At 42.1% G+C, this 15,535-nt stretch overlaps 1 protein-coding gene across 1 annotated transcript; it reads left to right on the top strand.

The window, feature by feature from the left end:
* Positions 1-225: 225 nt before the first annotated feature.
* LOC111227074 (cardiomyopathy-associated protein 5-like) lies at positions 226-11,388 on the top strand. The gene is made up of 13 exons (XM_022752463.1): positions 226-308; positions 1,235-1,880; positions 2,050-4,995; positions 7,429-7,524; positions 7,672-7,884; positions 8,242-8,422; positions 8,538-8,672; positions 9,508-9,654; positions 9,837-9,978; positions 10,242-10,375; positions 10,473-10,590; positions 10,675-10,851; positions 10,945-11,388. Exons 1-13 carry the CDS (start codon positions 235-237, stop codon positions 11,195-11,197), a joined length of 5,262 nt encoding a protein of 1,753 aa, XP_022608184.1. The 5' UTR covers positions 226-234; the 3' UTR covers positions 11,198-11,388.
* The last annotated feature ends 4,147 nt before the right edge of the window (positions 11,389-15,535 follow it).

Here is a 15,535-nt window from a genome sequence, read left to right as displayed (position 1 = left end):
TCCCTTCTTTTCATTCCCCTCTCAGTCTATTTCTGTCCCTCGCTGAGTCAGATGGACAGCTCCCAACTTAGAATGACACAAACAGGCAGACCAGCCCCTCCGAATCCAGAGTGACTGAAAAAATCAAGAGGACTCTAAAGTACACAGAAGAAAAACAAAATTGGGAGCCGCGGAAGGGAAGAGCTGGTGGATATTAGCATGATGGAGGGATGTGTGAGTCTGGACTCAGAGCTGATGGAGTTTCAGTCTGACGCTTCAGAGGCCATCAGCCAGGATGATGAAGACGAGGTGGAGGAACTGCAAAACAGGTGCTCTACTCTCTTGTCTGGACCATATATACACTGAATAACGTCAGTTATGGATCACTTAGTCTTTGTGTAAATTGATGTCTTTTCTGCTGGGAGCTCTTATCATGAAATTTACTGAATGGAGTCTGTGAGAAACCATTTGCTTCTGGGCTTTTTAGTTCAAATACATTTTGCTTTAGAGAAAGACAAGGGAAGCTGCGTCATATCTCTGACTGGAGAGGAGTATAGATGTTACACAAAACAGTGCCCCGTGAATGTCCTTTAACACATTATATGATCGTCTGTTCCTCAGCTCACACAAGGATTGTCAGTGTGGCACTGCACTCTATTCTAATATTTGATATTATTGGTCATCCCATATTTTACATCTCATTTATCATGTTTCTTACCGGGCGCATTAGCCGTCCTTGCCATGTCATAAATAGTAGAAGATACTGATATGTTGGATGTATCTGAGAAGGCCAGGCATCTCCTCTCTAAAATTACATGAATGACGCTTTGGGACGTCACCTCGCGGTAACCCTGCAGGCACTAAGCTGTATTCATAGCAGGAGGGACAGCTCAGAGCGCATTTGATCATTATTTTTTTCAGCTCATCACTCACATTGACAGCCTTGCACCAGACACCTGCTCTAATGCTGACAAGATCTACACTTCTTAAATGATCATCTTGAGAAAAGCTCAGCGCATGTTATCTTGTTTTCAGCTTAGATTTTCTCATTTGGCTCAGTGCTGCAAAACGTGAATTTTGGCACATGTTGCTCAGATATTTTGTGATTTGATTCATTGGTTTGTTCTCTGCTTGCATTTCCAAAAGGATCTCCTCTTGCAGTTAGACTGTTTAGTAATGCCTTTCCTCTTCTAGTGAACGGCACAAACAGCCTCCTGTCCTCCATCTAACTCTACTCCGTTCTTACCTCCTTCAGTCTGCGAGAGGTTGTCCAGGACCAGTCGATAAAGCCCAAACTCCAGTGCCTGATGGTGGACCCATCGTTCTCCATGGTAACAGTTCAGAGCGAGGACAGTGGTATTGTTTGGGAGACGGCCTCTAGCCGCTGCTCTACGCCCTGGGCCTCTGACACGAGCTCTGTCTCTGAAGCCTACAGCATGGAGGGCTCTGGCGTTGCAGGAAAGATCACCATTGTCTTTGATGAGGATAAAGTAGTCCGTAGGAGGACGAGGTCCGGAGGAAGGAGCAGCAGGTTGGGGGACAGGCTGAGTCGACCTGGAAGCTCAAGATCGGCTTCGGCTCTGGGAGTGGAGAGACCGGAGATGGCAGAGGTTTCTCTCCCCAATGTGAAACAGGAGAAAACCGAAACAGAGCCGGACTTGGAGGAAATCAAAAACAAAGATCAGCAACTGTTTAGTTTGATTTCAGAGGGTTATGAGATTCTCAACATCAGAGTCCCCTCCAAACTTCCCACCGTGGATGAGGAGGAGAGCACAGAGCTGCAGGACAATTTGTCATATCTGGACCAGACTCCAAAGATCAAGTCCCGCAGCCACCATGACTGGACGTGGCAACAGAATCATGTCCTGCCAGACGAGGGGAGGATACTCGATCACCAAGAGGTATTTATCTGATTGATTTGAATGATGTGATCAAGTTAGTTATGATTTAAATCTAACCTGTCCTGTCATTCACATAAATTAATATATTCATTTGCATAAACAATAAAACGTTCATTTGTAGATTTAAACATTACAATGTCCTTTATGGATTGGTTTCCTCATTCCACAGCCCTCGAAGCAAGATTCTTCTCAGCCATCAGCAGACACAGAACCCGGGCAGACACCTTCTCAGAAAGAGAGCGCCAGTGACATTGACTACTTCGAGAAGTTTACCCTTTTGGATGAGGCAGTCCCCGGAGAACAAGCTCCAGAGCTGCAGGAGGAAGCAGTGAAACCCCAGGCAGAGGAGCAGAAACCTGCTACGGAGACAGCAACAGACAGCCCCTCTGCATCAGAAGAGTCTTTTGTCTTTGTCACAGATGTGGAGATAGTCGGGGAACACCTGGACGAGGTCTTCTACGGAGAAGGAGCTCCTGCTGATGCACTGCAGAGGAGAGATGAGGATGAGGAGGAGGTTGCAGCCAGGATGAGGCGAGAGAGCCAGAGATCGACGAAGGAGAATGGTTCAGTACTGTTTGAGAGTGAAGAGACCGTCCTTACGCCCATCTATATCTCCGCTGGACCCCCGAAGATTATTGACCCCATCCTGCTGGAGGAGCCCACCGCCATGTCCTTCATGTACTCCGACCTTTACGAGGATGCTGTAGGCGAGAGGAGAAGGAGCGACGAGGAACACTCAGAGGCAGAGAGCGTGGCATCTGAGAAGTCTTATAAGAGATGTTCGTCGGATGCAGAGGAGGAGGAAGGCTACCTGGAGAAGTTTACTTTGAAGGATGAAACTTCCACCGTGGAGGTTCAACCAGAATCAGTGCAGGACGAGAACGAAGGGAGGATGATGTGGTCACAGAGTAGGTTTGAAATGACAGGAAGTCTCAGAAGAGTGGTCAAAGAAGAAGATGAGGACAAGACAAAGACAGAGGAACCAAAGACACAGGAGGTCAGTGCTGGAGGCAGTAGTGAGGATCTACAATCAGCAACATTTGAAGAGAAAAGAGAAATAGTCACAGAAACAGAAAAGGAGAGGGAGGAAATACAACTCTCCATGGCAACTGAAGAGCAGGTTGTCAGAGAGGCCCCAGAAAAATCAGCTCAGGAGTTTAACCTGACAGAGGATCGGATTGAGGGTCAGGAAGTAAAACAGGAAGTAAAAGGAGACCAGACTGAGCCTCCTGAGAGGAGCACTGATGAGCCACCTCCTGAAATTCAAGAGAACAGAAAGGTAGAGAAAGCAGAGAGCGAGAGTGAGGAGCATCAGAGAGAAGAGCACAAAAGAAGTGAGCAAAGCATTATTGAAACCGAGCGGATATGTCAGACACAAAAAGTGTCAGAAAAAGCAACTGAAGAGCTTGTAAAAGCTACAGAGGACACGACAGAAAAAGCACCTGTAAGCAGTGCAGTGCCACAGATGGACATTAAATCAAAAATACAAATAGAGCAGAGTTTTTCTGAGGAGCCAGCTCCTGACACGAAGATGGTGGCTGCTGATGAGAAAGTAGAAACTGAGGCCAAACCAGAGGTCCGAGTTGAAGTCAACGAACCTGAGACTGTAAGACAGGAAACGTTCACCTCGACTGAACCTTCAGGTGAAATAGAGACACCGGCTGCAATATCACCGTGTGAGGAAAAACAAGCAGCAGAAGTCGTCCCTGAAGGTGTTGCACCTGTCGAGGTCATCACCGACGGTGACTGTGCGGTACACGCAGTAGTGGAGGTAACTGAAAAAGCAGTGAATGAAAAAGAGATTCAAACCCAAGTTCAGATTGATCTTCAGGATGTAAAAAGTGCTGAGATGACAGATGTTCAAACAACAGCAGCTCCTGAAGTAGGAAGAGAACATGAAGCTAAGACAGGGGAAGCTGCAGCTGAGAGCCAGTTGCCTGAATTCATTGCCGAAGCTGCTCAGGAGCCAGAAGTTAAAACTGAGATTTCAAGCCAAGTAACCGAACCTGTGATGCCAGACGACGTCAAGACAGATTCAGATAAGAAACATCATGAAATCCTTGAATCCTTGCAGCGTCAACAAGAGGAGCCGGTAATTGATAGTGAATCAGGCAAAACAAAGCTGATAACTGAAGTCAAAGCTAAAACACCCACAGAGGACGCTGGGACTCAGGATATGGTGAATGTAGGTGACGAGTTAATCCTCCTGGTTCCCAAGGGACAAGCAGTAGAGATGGACATTGATATTGGTCAGGCCCCGAGTGATTCAGAAGCTCTCCCTGAACCTGACAGCACATGTGAACATCTAATAGCACCTGAAGACATACCGGCACCGATGGGAGAAACAAAGACACAGCCACAACTGGGAGTAGAAGCAGAAGTTGCTGTAAAGGTAGAAGAGCAACCCAGAAATGACTTAGACAGAGAGTACTCACCCCCTGCACCGATGGAGGAGGCCGACACAGAGGAGAAGAAGACAGGGGAGGACTTAGAAGAAGATGAGGGTTTCTTTTCCCCTCTGAGGAGCTTTACTCCCAGGGAGGATTTATCTGGGCTGCACAGGGAGGATATACTATCAGAAGAACATGTAGAACAAAGGGCGGAGATGTGGGTGGAAGATTTTCCAGATGCAATCATTATCGAAGAGGATGTTGGTCCAGATGTTGATCTGCACAGAAAGGATATAGGGCAAAGGATGGAGCAAGATGAGGTGGTTGCAGAGGTTCCAGAAGTGCCCATTGATGAGTTTGAATATGAGATAATATCTAAACAGGATGCAGAAGAGATGCCAGAACCCGAAATACAGAGAGATGCAGAGGAATCAAAACCTGAGTCTGGCCGGGACAGAGAAGAGAGGATGGAGGTGGAGGTTGAGATGGAGATGGAGATGGAGGGGAAAATGTTTGATCTTTCCCCAGAAGAAGAGCTCATTGAGGATGACTATGAAATCATTGATGCAGAGGAGGAGAGTCAGGCCCGACTGGCTGCTGAGCTGCAGGGGATGGACTGGTTCTGTCTCACCTGTGGTCGTCTGCTATCAGAGGACGACTGTGTGTCCGGAGAGCATCACAGCCACGTGGTGACTGCTGTGGACAAAGCCTATGAGGAATTCAAGGTAGTGTAATAAATGCGCACACTGAATGTGTATATTGCATATATAAAGTAACATTTGTTTTAAAGGGGCACGTCGTCAATTTTACACATGATCATTTTCACAGTAGTATATGATGTCATTATCTCACATTAGGCTTTAACATCAGGGGGCATGAATTTCATAAGATGTGGGCATAAGTGTTGAACAAAACATATTCACTTGCATTATGGGAAATGTAGGATACAGTGGTTCTGGATCTTGAGCACTACTAGAAATTCAGCCACTGCTGCTATTCTTTTTAAAATAATTTTTCTTGCGAGTGCCCCAACTCAATAAAAGTTCAATAACATCTCACTGGAGTAGCACTTTAGGAAGGTATACAAGCATGGAACAGGTACAGTAAGACACACACATGTAGGAGAAGCAGGGGAAGTGCCGCTGTGAACATTAGTTCACTGATAATTTACCATCTCTATCGGTTATTTATTATCATTAAGTATTAACAAGTAGAAAATTATTGATTTTTGATAGTACTCATTGCCTTTTATTGTATTAACTGAAATTACTGATAATACTAAAACTCCTCAGATGTCTAGCTTAGTAAACATGCACAGCATAAGTACTTGTAAATAGATGATAAATTATCTATTACATAATGGATATTTATTGTAAAGAATTGCAAAATACAAGAAATACATTTAAAGGAATAGTTTAACATTCTGGGGAAAACTTATTTTGTGTCTCTTTGTGAGCAAATAGGCTAGATCTTAAAAAACAAAAATAAACAAAAAAACATGGGAAACAATGCAGGATTAAAGCTGAGCATCATCTGTATGATATGATAAATTGAATGGATTCAGAGGAACACAACTACTTATGTGAGGAGATTAAATCATAATCTGTCAGATCAGACAACATGTTTTTCTTTATGTCCTGTCTGCCGCCTCAGAGAGATCACAGTGTCTCCCAGATGTTTGATCGTTTTAGTGAGCTGCTGCCCGAAACGACACAGCAGCCTTTCTGATGACTGATGGCATGCTGTAATCAAATAGCAGCTGCACTTTACCAGCATTATTACAACACACGGTTACGATCATCGCACACTTTACTGGCATTAGTTTGCGTCATCATATAATAAACTGGCCCTAAATTAGCTGGCTATAACTTTTCCATGTATGCTGGCAAGTTTCATGCTCCCGGGCTGCTGGCAGGCTGCGGCCAAGCACATTGAACTGTTGTGATGTAATGTTCTACTTTGATCGGTGGAAAGGTCCAATGTGTCATCATCAACTGGAGACTGAGAGGTGATCTGTTCACACACACACACACACACACACACACACTGTTCTCCCTGTGATATACCCTCTGGGTTGGCACAGGGTCGGTCCTCTCCTTTTTAAAATCTCCATTAACATTATAACACCTTCTAGCAATTTTTTGGTTTCTTTTGCCTGTAGTTTTCAAAAGTCAGTTTTTAACGTGTAAATTCATGAGAAGACTTGCCCCGTGAAAACAACTACAGAGAGCTCCTCGCGCTGCTACAAGATGCAGCTTTTCACCAGGAGAGACAATATTCACTGTTCAGTTGATTTGCTGCTGTAAATCTGTGAATATACATCAGACAAGATGAGTGAAGTGAGATATTTCAGTATTTCACCGTAAAGTATCTGGCAATAAATCAAAGGAAAGCTGGAACAAACTGAGAATGATCAAATATCATTTCCAGATGATATTCGAACCAGGTCTAGTGCATGTGTGATGTTGTGTTTATGTGAAACACTGACAGCTGGACTGTAAATAAGACAAAGATCAAAGCTATAATACAAGTCTGACTTCAGCACCAAGCAGTGCGGTCTATTCAGACACTCCACAGAGCGGAAAATCGATCCTGACAAGCTCAGCAAAACAACTTAGCAAACCTGTATCCAGTCCAGTTCTCTCAGCTAGAATGTACAATGCACTCCTACACCTTCTCAGACATGGATGGACACATTCTCCCTCACACACTCACACCTGTTTTCCCGCTTTTGGTGGAGAGGCGGTCAGCCTCGGTGACCGCAGCTCGACCTAGTTAAACCACCAGTCTTCCTCCTGCAGTGTCCTCCCTGATGATTCCCCTTAAAGCTGCTGTAGGCAACCTAAAGATTAATCTGTGTCATCAGTCTAAATAACAACAACAGAAACTGGGACCCCACGGATCAATAAGATTGTCTTAAGAGAATTCATGTTTCAGATACTGCAAGTGATGGGAATTTCTTTCGTACAGAGCAAGTAAAGAATTTAATCTTTAGAGTGGGTGAAGAACTCATTTCGGAGAAAGACTAAGTTTGGTGCAGATTTAATGTTATATCTACAAACTTCCAACGATGATCTTCTGCTCAATCACAGCTGCGTCTTATTGTCAGAGGATGTCCTGTACATGTGATGATGTACGAATAAATGTTTGTATAACAGGAGAAGCTGAGTGACTGGATCTCAGAGCTTCAGGGGAGGTCAGAGAACATTGAGGACTTGGTGTCTGAACTGGAGCTGGCCTACAACTCTGTAGAGGTAAAGCATGCTCACTTTGTGCCATTCACATTTAATACTCTAAGGTTGTAATTTATTTCAGATTAGTTTAAATTAATCAATCCAGCCTACAGCATGATATTTTAGCAGGACATCGTTTCATTTGGCCGTCACTCTCCTCTCCACCAGGACCAGTGTGTGGAGAGCGAGGCGGCGATGCAGGTGCAGAACGAGGAGATGATGGCTCTGGTGATGGAGCAGTACAACAACATGTCCGTCAACATGGAGGAGGAGAAGAAGTCCAAGCTGGAGCAGCTATATGACCAGATTGTCTCCTTCCAGGAGAGCATAGAAACCGCCAAGGCCACTCTAGAGACCACGGCCAGAGAGGAAGAGACTGACGCACGGGTGAGTCCTGAAGCTTTTAAGACTGATTGATCAGTGGTATCATGTTTGGCCAGTGATTGGTGATCAGGGTTTGTGTCAAATGTCTGATAAATCCCTCTTCAATCTGCTCTCCTACTAGTCACCTGAAGACATTCATGCAAGGTAATGTGCTTTCAGTGAATGGAGTGTGAGCTAGTGTGGTTTCCTAACAACTGTGTAATAACATATTACTAGACAGTGATTACCAGAGCAGCATGGTGCTTGACCTGCAGAGCTATAACCCTGGGAGTGTGCCAGTTTTCTGATAACTGAATTGTGGTTATAGATTTTCTTTAACATTCTCCGTACCGAGCTCAACCTATAGCAAAGAAGTGTTTGACATTGACTTGTGTTGACCAGAAGCTAATTGTTTGCGGTTGTGTGTTTAGTCTCAAGGCAGCCCTGGACTCAGCCATGTCACTGGAGCTGGGTCCCAAGGGACTGCTGGTGTTCGAAGACTACGCCAAGGGCAACACATCCAGCTCACACCTCACACAGCGCAAGGGAATCCCAGGTAGGTCTGATATTTACATATCTTTATCTTCATTTTTAAGTCTAGTTTGATGTGCGTATACAGTGTATGTGGCAGTTATGAAGCTTGTACTGTATATGTCCTGGTTGTGCCTCAGTGCCTCAGAGGCCCACGCTGCAGCCCCAGGAGCCAGGCTCAGCCACCAGCACCAGTGTCACTGTTTACTGGAAGGTCAACCCCGGAGACATCATAGACTGCTTCCAGGTCTACTGCATGGAGGATCCACAAGGAGGTAAATACTTTCAGGTTGCTATTTAAACTGGGAAATTTTATACTAGTCATAGAGAAATGTTTAAGGCAAGGTAATTTTATTAATATAGCACCATTCAGACACAAGGCAATTCAAAGAGCTTTACAGAGGCATGGAAATATATTAAAAATAGAGCATTAAAATACCACACCAGTCAGGACCCAGGCAGGAACAGCGTACATGGGATGCCATAACCAAGTGGCTGGCATAGTGTACAGGAACATCTGCACTGAGTATGGGCTGGAAGTCCCACGTTCAGAATGGAAGACACCTCCTAAGGTGGTTAAGAATGACCGAGCTAGGACTGGGATTTCCAGATCCAGACCGACAAACTGGTGATGGCTAACCAACCGGACATCGAGTCGATGGACAAACAACAGAGGAAGGCAGTGGGGATAGATGTAGCAACCCCGAGTGACAGCAACATCAGGAAGAAGGAACATGAGAAGCTCGAAAAATACCAAGGGCTGAAAGAGCTAGAAAAGATGTGGGGAGTAAAGGCAACAGTGGTGCCAATGGTCATCGGAGCACTGGGGTCTGTGACCCACAAACTGGGAGGGTGGTTCCAGCAGATTCCAGGTGCAACATCTCAGGTCTCTGTCCAGCAGAGCGCAATCCTAGGAAGAGCTAAGATACTTGAGGAAGCCCCCCCACCCCCCATCGGGGGTGGGGGAGTGGGTGAATACATATACATACACGTGTGTGTGTGTGTATATATATGTATATATATATATATATATATATATATATATGTATAGTATATGGTTTTTTTTTGGTTTCAAGAGGTACTGCATATCTATATTGTTGTGGTTCACAGCTGTGTCAGAGGAGTACCGTGTGACAGTGAAGGAGAGTTACTGTGTCTTGGAGGAGCTGGAGCCTGACAAGACGTACAAGGTGTGGGTGATGGCTGTCAACTATACAGGCTGCTCTCTGCCCAGCGAGAGACTTGCCTTCACAACTGGTCAGTCCACACACTGGAGACAACAAGCATCATTTCAATTTGTACTGGCATGCTGGTGGGGGATTTGGTAAATTTAAATAGTCAGTGTTCAAGGGATTTCTGTTGTATTGCGTATGACATATCTACGTTTATCCAGGCAGCAGCACGCTATTCTCTTAGATGCCTTGTTCTCTTCCTGGCAGCTCCATCGGTGCCTGTGATTGACACAGAGCGCTGCAGTGTCATGTGGGATTCGGCCACACTGAGGTGGAAACAGCAGACTCCTGGACAGAGTTACACCTTGGAGTACTGCCGTCAGTATGAACTGGAGGGAGAGGGACTGAGGTGGGTCTCAAACACCTTGCTGATCAATTTGTAGTCAGTCATAGTGATTGTTTTTACCTGACAGGTACCAGAAAGGTGTCTGGAAAATCATGATATCACAGAAAAATGCAGTGATTAACTCTAAAAATCTTTTCTTTTTTTTTATTGTAATTTCTGACCCAGAACACACTGGGAAGGGCAGTCAACACTTTTGGCTGTATGAAAGTTTAATATGTGTGTTATGTGTGTTTGCATGTGTGTGTGTTTGTGTGGTATACTCCTAGATCCATCTCAGGCATCAATAGCTGTGAACAGAGGGTTCTCCTGCAGCCCAATGAGAATTACCTGTTTTACATCAAAGCTGTGAATGAGGCGGGAGCCAGCGAACAGAGTGAGGCTGCACTCATTTCCACAAAAGGTAAAAAAAAAAAAAAAAACCCACACACTTAAACTGTTTTTGTAGTTGTTTCTTTTTTTTTTTTACATCCTTTTCTTTTACTTGTTACTCTTTCCAGGGACGAGGTTCCACCTGCTGAGCGCATCAGCTCACCCTGCTTTAGAGCTGTCAGTGGATCGGACCACCCTGCACTATTCCCAGGACACATATGAAAACACACCACTCACAGACAAACAGTGAGTTTAACACAGTTTCAATCACCTCCCAACTTAGGAAATGTTTCAGAAATATGTGTCCAGCACAGTTTGTGTGTTTTCTAGGTGTCCATCCATCCTGGGTGAGTTGCTGCCGTTACGAGGACACTATTACTGGGAGACAATTGTGTCAGGAAGTACAGCTTACAGACTCGGAGTGGCACACAGCACAGCCAACAGAGGCGGCTCACTGGGGGAAAACAGCCTGTCGTGGTGTCTGCAGTGTGTTCCTACACCGACAGGGTATGCATAAATCTCCCCCCATTTTCTGAGATGCTTTGCATAATTGTTTTAGTTTTAGTAAAACTTCTACCTTTGGTGTCTTTATCTTTCCAGTTGCAGGTATCAGTTGCTCCACAATGACGTCCAGTCCAGTGTGTTCGTGATGGAGATGCCTGAGCGAGTAGGTACTCTCTTGGATTACCAGCTTGGTCGTCTGTCTTTCTACAATGCCCAAAGTGGTCAGTTGTTAGGTTCCTTCAGCCAGCGCTTCACCCAGCCGTGCCACCCTGCTCTGGCCCTGGAGATGCCAGGCAGCCTGGAGGTCAGCATGGTGCTGGAAGTACCGGAGTTTACCAAGGACAGCTAGCTCTGCTACCTGCCTCACACGCTGAAGAGTTTACAGTTCATGTTGGACATTTGTTAATTTGAGTGATCTTACTTTATAATAATTGAAATGACCACTATTACATTACAGAAAAGAGTGCAGATACGACAGGACATAAAATAATAATTAGATCCAAAACAAAGGCAGAAGATGCAATTTGATTTGTTTAAAGGGGTTTGTGTGTTTTTGGTAAAAAGGAACTTTATTTTAAAAACAGATTTTCTCTGATCAAAAACCAAATGAATTATTGTTGGCCACAAAAATGAAACTGTCTTGTAAATATCGAAAACAGAGGTGGTGCAATTGAACGATGTATGTGGTGCAATACAACTGGATTGAAAATGAGTGCCTTGAAATTTTTTTCACAGGTGATCATCATGTATTTTTGTTGTGGATTATTTTGTAATTTTGACCGTAAAGTATGCAGATGTACTGTTTTGTAAATGTTCTGTGCTTTACTCATTTTCAGTTGTCTTCTGTTCTTTTACTGATAGATAATGTGAGTAAAGGCTCTGACAACATGTTGGAGTCAAATACACATTGTCTCATCACAGAGAGAAATACAAGTGATAGTTCAATTATTTTGTCACCCCGAAGTTTAGACAATGAGTCAAAAAATATACTGTAGCACTTTTTGAACTGTGTTTCATATTGTGAATAGGTTTATTTTGTGTAAATAACCTTTGTAAACTGAAGTGATCAGTCTATTTTGTTATGTGCGACTGATGCCAAAAGCAGATCAACTGTTTTTCTTTCACCTGTCATGTAAACTGATTTTCTCGACGAGCTGAATGAACATGATTATTTTTTTCTATTTGCACAACTGGACTGATTATTTTTACTCTGTTCTCTAACTTACATTCACCACCAGAGGGCCTCAGGACTCCATTAGTTGTAATATTGGTTCAAAAGCTTCCAAAAAAGGATTTATCTGTCCTCTGAATTATGCGTGTCCAGTTTTGTTTTGCAGGGCATCAGGTGGCAAACCTGCAGTTTGGAAATCACCTGAACAGACATACATATAATACTCTCAACTCTAAAGAAGAGATGCAGTGTCAAATAAAATGAATGAATAAATGAATTCTCTCTTAAAACATCCTATTGCCACAGAGACCGCCCAAGCCTTTATGGGGCCCTAAGCAGAATTTGATTTGGTCAAGGGTGTAAGTTTGGTTTCAACATTGGTAGGGACGCAACATCTCCACCACCCCTTTAAAACAAAGTGATTGACTTTTTAATGCCATCAATCAAACAAGTTATTAAGGTTATTGAGATCTGAATCTACATTCAGAAATGCCCATACACAAATGTAATATATGTACATGTGTTGAATCTCCGTATATGTATATACACTTTGCCCTATATATGTAAAAATTACATGTGAAACCTGTTCCATTGGAATAATATCATATATTGACATATACAGTATGTCTAGCTAATAGAAGCATGTATTTTAGTATGTCTGTTTATATTATAGGTTTATACACTGTTGCTCATAAAGTTGGAATAAAATATTTTTTTAAATATTTTTTTAGCACCAAACAAATGTTATGCATGAATGCATTTCACCTGGGTAATTGGGACACATAATGTAATCATTGCACCTGGTCAAAAGTGATTACTGATGCATTTAAATAGGAAAAAACAGAGGATTGTGTCTGAAAACAAAATGACTCCAACTTTATGGGCAACAGTGTATTATAGACATATGATACATGAATATATATTCGTATATAGCCAGTCATTATATGTTCATTATATATGTAAATATAAAAGATAGGCATGTATGGTTAATTTTAATAAAAAATTATAAAGAAAATCATATACAAAAAAATAGTATTTTAATAAGCATGTTGTATTATTAAAGTTGAATTTTACTATGAGTATTTCATATATGTTCTAAACTTATATCTTCATATATCCAGAGGATGTATGTATGTCATAATAATATAGCCTCTTATAGATGACACAGATTGTAACATCCCTCTTGATATAGGGACAACTATGTTTTATATATATATATATATATATATATATATATATATATGCATATGTCATAGGTCGTAGTATAGTAAGGCATAAAAAGTTATAGCATATTAATCATAATATGTCACAGTATATTAAGTCGTAAAGTCATAGTATAGTAAGGCATAAAAATTCATAGTATAGTGAGGAATTAAAATTTCATAGTATAATAAGGCATGAAAACATCATAATATACTAAAGCATAAAGAGTCATTCAATAGTAAGGCATAAAAAGTTAAAAAAANAAAGTTGAATTTTACTATGAGTATTTCATATATGTTCTAAACTTATATCTTCATATATCCAGAGGATGTATGTATGTCATAATAATATAGCCTCTTATAGATGACACAGATTGTAACATCCCTCTTGATATAGGGACAACTATGTTTTATATATATATATATATATATATATATATATATGCATATGTCATAGGTCGTAGTATAGTAAGGCATAAAAAGTTATAGCATATTAATCATAATATGTCACAGTATATTAAGTCGTAAAGTCATAGTATAGTAAGGCATAAAAATTCATAGTATAGTGAGGAATTAAAATTTCATAGTATAATAAGGCATGAAAACATCATAATATACTAAAGCATAAAGAGTCATTCAATAGTAAGGCATAAAAAGTTAAAAAAAAGTCAGAGTATATTAATCATAAAAAGTCAGAGCATAATTAGTCATAAAGTCATAGTATAGTAAAGAAAAAAAGTCATAGTATAGTAAGACATAAAAACTAAACTTTATTTAGTGAATAAGAACTAGATCTTTATTTTGTAAATAGTGGGCCTATAGGCTAATAGCCATAAGCAGTAAGCAACAACCCCCCTCATTGTTGATAAAGAATAAGTAATTACAATAAAGCCTAATAAATCTCAATAGGGTTGCTGGCTGCTGTGCAGTTCAGCCTCACCAATCTCTGAGAAATTGTGCGTCATCTCCAGGTAGAACAATGGTAAAATGCAAACACCAACGTACATACATTGGCATGAGAGTGCGACCATGTGCAGATGCAGCTGTGTGCCATAGGTATGGGCGTGTGCACCAGGTGCGTTGGGAAGTGTGGCGTTCGTTAAAATGTTTTTATTATTTCTGTGTTGATAATTTTTGTTCTGCAATGTGGTAAAATACATATCTATAGTGTTGTATTTCAGCACTGTAGCCCAGAGAAAACTGTACATTCGGATAGAAGAAGTGCAGCAGCAAAAAGATCTAGTGGGGCATTTCAAGCACTCTTCGGGGCCCCCTGGTGCCATTAGGGGCCCTTAGCAGCTGCGTAGTTCTCTTATGCCTTGGGCCAGCCCTGTATTGCCATGTACTTTTCATCACCCAGTACACTTACTGCAATGTAATACAATGAACATTACTGCCAACTTAAAAATGAGTGTAAACACAAATTAGTAATCAGTCAAATATATTTCTGCTACCAATACTAACAATGTCTGCAAAATCTATCAAACATTTAGACTTCCAGATGCCTTCAGTATGACCTACAGCTACTGTGGACTTGTGGACAATTCACCTCGCTGACAAAGCTATATGGTTTTCCGAGGACAAGTCATCTCACAATTATTATGTTACTATTTTTCCAGGCACTCGTACCTTATTTTTCCCTCATGTCTGACACCTTTCCTCATTTCTGGGGAAACACAGAGGGGAGGGAGAGTGAGAGGAAGAAGAGGAGTGGAGGAGAAACACATGCAGACCATCAGGGAACAGCTGCTGGCTTGCATGTGCTCTGCTGGAACCTGAGGGAGAGCTCTTTGAAAAAGTGACATCCTCGCTTTACTGGAACTGACTCTTGTCTTCCTTCCTGCAGTGGATAACACCGGTTTGTGAAGCTGGGGACAATTTTTATTGTAGCTGAATTCAGGAAGGCTCGGGTTAGTGTAAGTTAGGACCCAGTGTTTTCTGACACTATCCGACAAACATATTTTTCTAACCCAGAAAAATGGGTCGTAAAAATATTGGAGTTGAGAAGATGCAACACAAAATTGACAACAGGTCCAAATGTGCTCTTTATTTCCTGTTACTGTGCCTATTAGCCAGCCAATGGAAGTTTCAGCAGGAGTTTCTCCCACACGTGACCAATGACTTGGACAATATCTGATTTCAAGTATACATCATTTCCTCTCAGCTTAATTACTCTCCTTTTTTTCCATGTCTAAAGCCAAAACCAGACAAAGAGCTCTCTATCCTTCCAACATCTAAACAACTGGTCACACAATAAGAGGCACAGTGGGCAATAGTGAAATCTTCTGTAACTATTACGGGAAACACAGGTCAC

Source organism: Seriola dumerili, unplaced genomic scaffold (genome assembly GCF_002260705.1).
Source record: "Seriola dumerili isolate Sdu_G_001 unplaced genomic scaffold, Sdu_1.0 BDQW01000017.1, whole genome shotgun sequence".
NCBI classification, from domain to species: Eukaryota; Metazoa; Chordata; class Actinopteri; order Carangiformes; family Carangidae; genus Seriola; species Seriola dumerili.
This window is presented reverse-complemented; position numbering and strand designations above follow the sequence as displayed.

What these genes read in the sequence shown, in the direction of transcription:
- LOC111227074 (XM_022752463.1), top strand. Translation starts at nt 235, where the DNA reads ATGGAGTTTCAGTCTGACGCTTCAGAGGCCATCAGCCAGGATGATGAA. An exon ending in CTGGAGGGAGAGGGACTGAG is followed by an intron (nt 9,979 to 10,241) that starts GTGGGTCTCAAA and finishes GTATACTCCTAG; the next exon opens with ATCCATCTCAGGCATCAATA. An exon ending in TGCACTCATTTCCACAAAAG is followed by an intron (nt 10,376 to 10,472) that starts GTAAAAAAAAAA and finishes TACTCTTTCCAG; the next exon opens with GGACGAGGTTCCACCTGCTG.